The sequence below is a fragment of the Hakea prostrata genome, chromosome 1 (assembly GCF_041222555.1).
Source record: "Hakea prostrata isolate BN-2017 chromosome 1, UWA_Hpros_2, whole genome shotgun sequence".
Taxonomy (NCBI): domain Eukaryota; kingdom Viridiplantae; phylum Streptophyta; class Magnoliopsida; order Proteales; family Proteaceae; genus Hakea; species Hakea prostrata.
Window position 1 is genome coordinate 57968695 of NC_142600.1, and position 5743 is coordinate 57974437.

General features: G+C 43.4%; 1 protein-coding gene across 1 annotated transcript; it reads right to left on the reverse strand.

Annotated features, from left to right (window-relative positions):
- Window positions 1–4415: 4415 nt before the first annotated feature.
- LOC149029195 (cytochrome P450 76T24-like) lies at window positions 4416–4889 on the reverse strand. The gene has a single exon (XM_089142576.1). The coding sequence runs from the start codon at window positions 4887–4889 to the stop codon at window positions 4416–4418; it is 474 nt and encodes a 157-aa protein (XP_088998702.1).
- Window positions 4890–5743: the final 854 nt, after the last annotated feature.

Consider the following 5743-nt stretch of genomic DNA (forward strand, 5'->3'; position numbering starts at 1 on the left):
AGGAGGAGACATTTGACCTCTCCACCATTGGTTTCTTCCCTTTACCTGAAGCATCAGCCACGGGCCTGATGTTCCTAATACCCCTGTAAGAAGGGTCGGGAGAGGGAACAGAAGCTTCTTGATCGGTAGTTAAGGCTCTGGGCGACCGTTGCTCAGCTGTCACAACGGCCCTAGCGGCCTTCACCCGTAGGTTCTCAGGGTTCATTCTTGGAGGCACTGCAAAGAAGAACAAGAGTCAAAATTATGAAAAGACATATCACTTCAGTAAATTTGAAGGATGATGGTTAGAAGCTCACAATGAGCCAAGCCCAAGTACTGAAGGATGGAGTTATACTCCACCTCAAGTCCATGTATCTCTTGATACCATGGAATTGATTTGATCTTCCTGACGGCCGCCTCGTCTTCTTTGGATAAGGGAAGGCCCCGGTTACTTTCAGAATAGGAAGTACACTATTTCCAGACGGTCGGGAAGTTGAGATCTGATTGAGGCGCTCGACAGAAAAAGTATCGTTCGCGCCATCTTTTGTGGTTGGAAGGGCAAGTTCCTTTGGCAAGAATGCTGCCCCTCCAATCAAGTTCAGCCTTATTGCGTTTGGAGAGAAAAACCCAGTCGGGAGGATGGGAGATAGAAAGAATATGAAAGTGCACAAAAGGAGAAAGGGATGGCGTAACGCCAAGTTCAAAACATAAACCCAAGAAACCGACGATGAGACGCCAGCTATTGGGAAGAAGCATTCCAGGGCAGATGTCCCAGTGATTCAGAATGGCTGAAAATAAAGGATAGAAAAAAGGAAAGCAAACTCCGCTTTCCAGTGCATCTATGTACAGGGAAAACTCGCCCGGAAGGGTCGAATCAACCCTCTCATTAGAATGGGGAGCCCTAATATGATAAGAAGAAGGAAAATCAAAATCCTGGATTGCTGAAAGAAGGGTTTCCTCCTTGAAAACGGAGGAGACAAAGCCAGGTCCGCCATTAGACTTGGAGGTTTGTTTTGGCTGCCTAGAAGACTCGACAGTCACCCTAGGAGTCTTGGAAGATCCAGACTCAGGAAGGGCGGAGGAAGTTTCGGCTTTTCTCCCTAAACTTTTTTGGGAAACTTCAGCAAATTCGCGCCAGAGGACAGTTAGGGTTTTGTTATCACTATCCGACTGCTCGGAAGGAAGGGAAGCAAAAGCTTCATTACCACTACTAATACTGACACTAGGTACCAGAGAAACCCTATTTCCGCCATTACTAGTTTCAGTAAGGTATAAAAAAAAGGACTGGAGACAGGAAGTTTAAACTTTGCAAAAGGACCAGTAAACTTACTGATTCAGTGAAGCAAAGGCTCGAGAGTGAGAAGGCGCGAAGCAGACGACGAAGGTTCAAATTCCAGACAAGAAGAATGAAACCTACGAAGACAACGAACTGCTTTTAAAACACCCGCACGAGTGTTCGGGGATCTGAACGATCGAGATTGATTCAGCATCAACAGTCGAGATTAGAAGACGCTTTGAAAGTTTGAACTCACGAATCCAAAACAGGCGTTCGGAAACCGTTGCTTGGGTTACGTGAGCCACGATAGATCGACTGCAAAGAGACGCGTGGCATTGCCCTCACAACGCTCGAGGAAAAGTGACCACCGCATTAAATGTGATATGACATTGAGTGGGATACGCGGAGACTATTGCCTGACGAAGAACCCAGTTAAAAACCAAGCCCTCGGGATCGACCGAACGCTTGGTTTGGGGGGCTCGTGATACGGAGGAAATATGATCGAACCGGGTTCATACTCGGTTTGACCCTTGACCCCGGTCGAGACGAAGGATATCGACTCGCTTACAAGCGAACCGGATCCAGAAGATAGCTTGCTGAGGAAGAAAACTAAATCAGCTACAAGCACACCCTAATCCGACTTATGGATTAGGTTAATTACCCTAATGACGGCAGGCACAAATTGGCGGCTGTCACTTATCATCATTGAAGGGATAATCATTAGATAACCTGGAGGTTATCTCAGGAGTCCTCTACTAATTCAAACTAGTAGAAGTCTGAAGGCTCGAGTGCATCCAACGAAGGAGATTCAAAGGTACACTCTATATAAACCTTACTTGCCTACGAGGTGAGGAGGACTCAGATCCACATACACACTGGTAGACGTAAACTATCAGAGGCTTACGATCTAGATCACTTTTCCCAGTTCTTCATTCCTTAGATCTGTGCTTCTAGCAGAGCCGTTTGTGATTAAGTTCATCAACTGACTTAGCCTTCAGAGGTGGACTCCCGACCCCCGCGGTCGGGCCACGTCTGACGCTTTTGTTTTGCAGGTCATCACCAGGAGATCTAAGGGCTGAGCAGATTTTGGACGCATCACTCAGCAAGGAAAGTTATTCCATAATAACATAAATCATATGATGCACAATATAGCATGATGCAATATGATATGAGACAATGATGATATATGATTCTAACCCTAAGTATGCTAGTCTCTAGGGTAGACATGCTTTAAGTCATAGCACCATACTTCTTTAGGTAGTCTCAGTCACTCATCACCAGCGGGAATTGGGTCATGCATCCCTCTCGGACAAATCCATGGTTGGGGGTTTCGGTCACCACTCTCTCACATCACCATTTGGTCTAAGTATTGGCACATGTCAAGGTAAAGCCTAGCCCAATACAAGTCATCTACTTAGTCATATCATGTCAGTTCCAGATACGTCCATTCTTCCCCTCTCGGGATCCTTTCCGGTATCCTTCACACTAGAGTCACGGATAGTACTCACCGGACTCATCAACCCTATTGGTCATCCACAAATAGTAGACGGGAAGCTCTCACGTCCCCTCACGGATCATTTCACTGGTCTTGAGTGCCCGTGAACCCAAGTCTAGCCATTTGCAACCCTACCAATAAATGGCCCCTTTCGGGTAACCGCAATGCAATTCATGTCCTCTCACCGAGTGGTTACCGGTCTTGAGCGCCCACAAATCCACACTACTACCACGGGTTGTTCGGTCTCAATGCCCTTTCGATTCGGGTCTGATATGACAGGGACATCCTAGCCATACATCTAGACAAGTGGTAGATGGGCATCTTCGAAGAACATCCCATACTATTCCCTCCGATGTCCAAGGACAGAAGTACCAATAGGGCACTCCCCAATCCCAAATCATACCTAAGCAATCACATGCTTATTTCCATCCATTACATATCCACAATACATTATCATATTGAAAACATGTCATAACATCTCATAATACAATATATAAATAAATGACAAGAATAAGTAAACATGATAAATCAAGTAATTAAGCATGGTGCTACTGTCATAAGGTAACTACAGTAGTCATATGATGTCTAAAATCAATTAATAAGTTAAGTCTACTAAGTTACCAACAACAGTGTAAAAGTCATACAGTCTATGTTATATGGCGATAACCGTCCTTACCTCAAATTGTGAAGAAGATGATTCGAAGTCACAAGAAAATGGTCCAATTATAGCCTTAAAGCCCTAAACAAACATACATGAAGGATTAGAGAAGAAATCAAAACAATCGGAGATCGAACGGATCGAAACTGGGCAAAAGTTGCTGACAGCAACTCTGTTGGTCGATACATTGGGTCGATAGTATCGACCAACAAGCATCGACCAAAAGAGTCTCGGATAGCAAGTTGGGTTTTTGGGTTTTGGCCCAAAACTGGTCTTCCGGGTCTCGGATTGATACGAAACTTGGAGGGAATGCTAGGAACAGTAGTAGGAGACTACATAGCAAGAATTAACATGATCCAATGGTCAAATTGAAAAAACCCCCAATTTGAACCCTAGGTTCAACTTGCAAGACCCATGTTCTTCAATGAAATCAATTACAATTGCAAGAGAACTTAGGAATTGAATTAAGGGAATGATGGGCAGTAGATTAGAATACATACTAACATATAATCAGCCCTATTTAAAGAAATAAGATTAGGCAAAGGATTCATGTTTTCATGAAGACAATCATAATAAGAAGGCAAGAACATTATGCATAATAATCATAGCCTGATATGAAGGGGTTTATTCAAAACAAAAGAGGTTGTAGAAGGGGTGGTTGCAACGTTGCAGCACCTTCTTCCTAACCTTAGCAGCAAAAGTAAGAGTAATTAGGAGTAGGTTAGAGAAGGGAGAAGAGATTACCAATGACTGGAAGAGGAGCCGGGCCTGGTGGGAGTTTCTGCCTGAGTTTCCCCTGCATCAACACCAAGTTCTGCCCACCTACGGCTTGCTCACCCACACAAATCAAGTGAAACTGCAGAGGTTGGTTGTTGTTCTTGGGGAGCTGAGTCATCAATAAGCAGCCTCAAAAGAGAAACACACAGAAGGTGAACTATAGGATTTCTTTAGGCCCTAGACCCACCAATGAACTGGAGCCGCAACTCCTCCTTGGAGGTCTAATGATTTCAAAACAGAGGAATAAATAGAAACGTTGGACTTTCCTGCCTCTTCCATAAATCCCCAAACCATGGCTTCATCTCCTGTGCGATCTGGGAGCCTGGACAAGCCATGTTGACAGAGAAAACAGTGTTGGACAGCAAGTTCAGGGTTGTGGCAAAGGCAGCTTGACCAACTACAATAGCTTGCCTCAGTTTGGCGATTTCAAGAACATGATCAAGGAGTTTCTGAATCTTAAGGCGCCGCAGAGATTCACTAGCATCAAGTTTCTGGGTTGAGAAGAAAATCTGATGATTACAGAGCTTGTAAAGGTTTCTCCAGTGTGGAGAAGCAGAAAGCCATATCATAGACGATTGATGGTTCAGTGCTCGAACTGCATCCACAAATGTTTGACCAGTAAGTGCTTGGTCGAGGGTTTGGAGAAATCCTTGGGCTATAGCTGCTGAAGAATCAACTATGGTGGTTAAACCACCGAGCTTCATAGTCATCAGAGGGCCATAAATCTTTGCTAAATCAGCGAGTGACTTGTTGGGTTTGTGTTATGATTCAAGATAGGGATTGAAGAAGAAGACAAGGTAGAAGGTAAGAAGTAGAGAAAGCCGAGACAGAGAAGAAGGTTATAAGGGAAATAAGAGATAGGTTTTCTGATATCTCTCTGCTTAACATGTGTAGTCCTTTTTTGTAAATATACACACTACAATGAAATGTTTAATAACATAACAGCCACTAACTCTCTCTCCCTCTCTCTCAACTCAAAGAAAATCATGAATATCGATTCCTCACTTCTTCTCTTCAACTAAAAATAAAACCAATCAATTATTTCTTCTCTCCCATTAATTCTTTTCCACTCACCTCAATTTCTTAAAATTAGACCTCCCACTTACTCCCTTTTTCTTTATAAATAACTTCTCCACTCACCTCTCTCTTTATTTATTTATTTATTTATATATTTATTTATTATATATATATTTTTAAAACATCTCCACTAGCAAATGGGTCCACATCTAAAACTTCGATCGGATGGCCCACAGATGCCGCCGATTCAAGGCCTGGGTCTTCGAACTTCAGTCAATCGGGTTTTCGGGTCAACGTCCAGGGTTAGGCTAGGCGGGGTTTTACATTCTCCCCCCCTTAAAATAATTTCGTCCTCAAAATTGGGAGAGTATTTGGCTTCCAAAGAGATGGAGAACGTTGTTTTTATCTTGACCTTTCTTCTCTCAAAATCTTCGGAAAGCAAGTAACAGTAAGTCTTTTGTAACAAAAACAAAGGAGTAAATCTAACATGCTTTGAAATCAAATCGAAGTACGATCATGGCTTCATGAAGATTTCGCAAGG

Coding starts and splice junctions, on each gene's coding strand:
- LOC149029195 (XM_089142576.1), bottom strand. CDS start 4,889: ATGAAGCTCGGTGGTTTAACCACCATAGTTGATTCTTCAGCAGCTATA.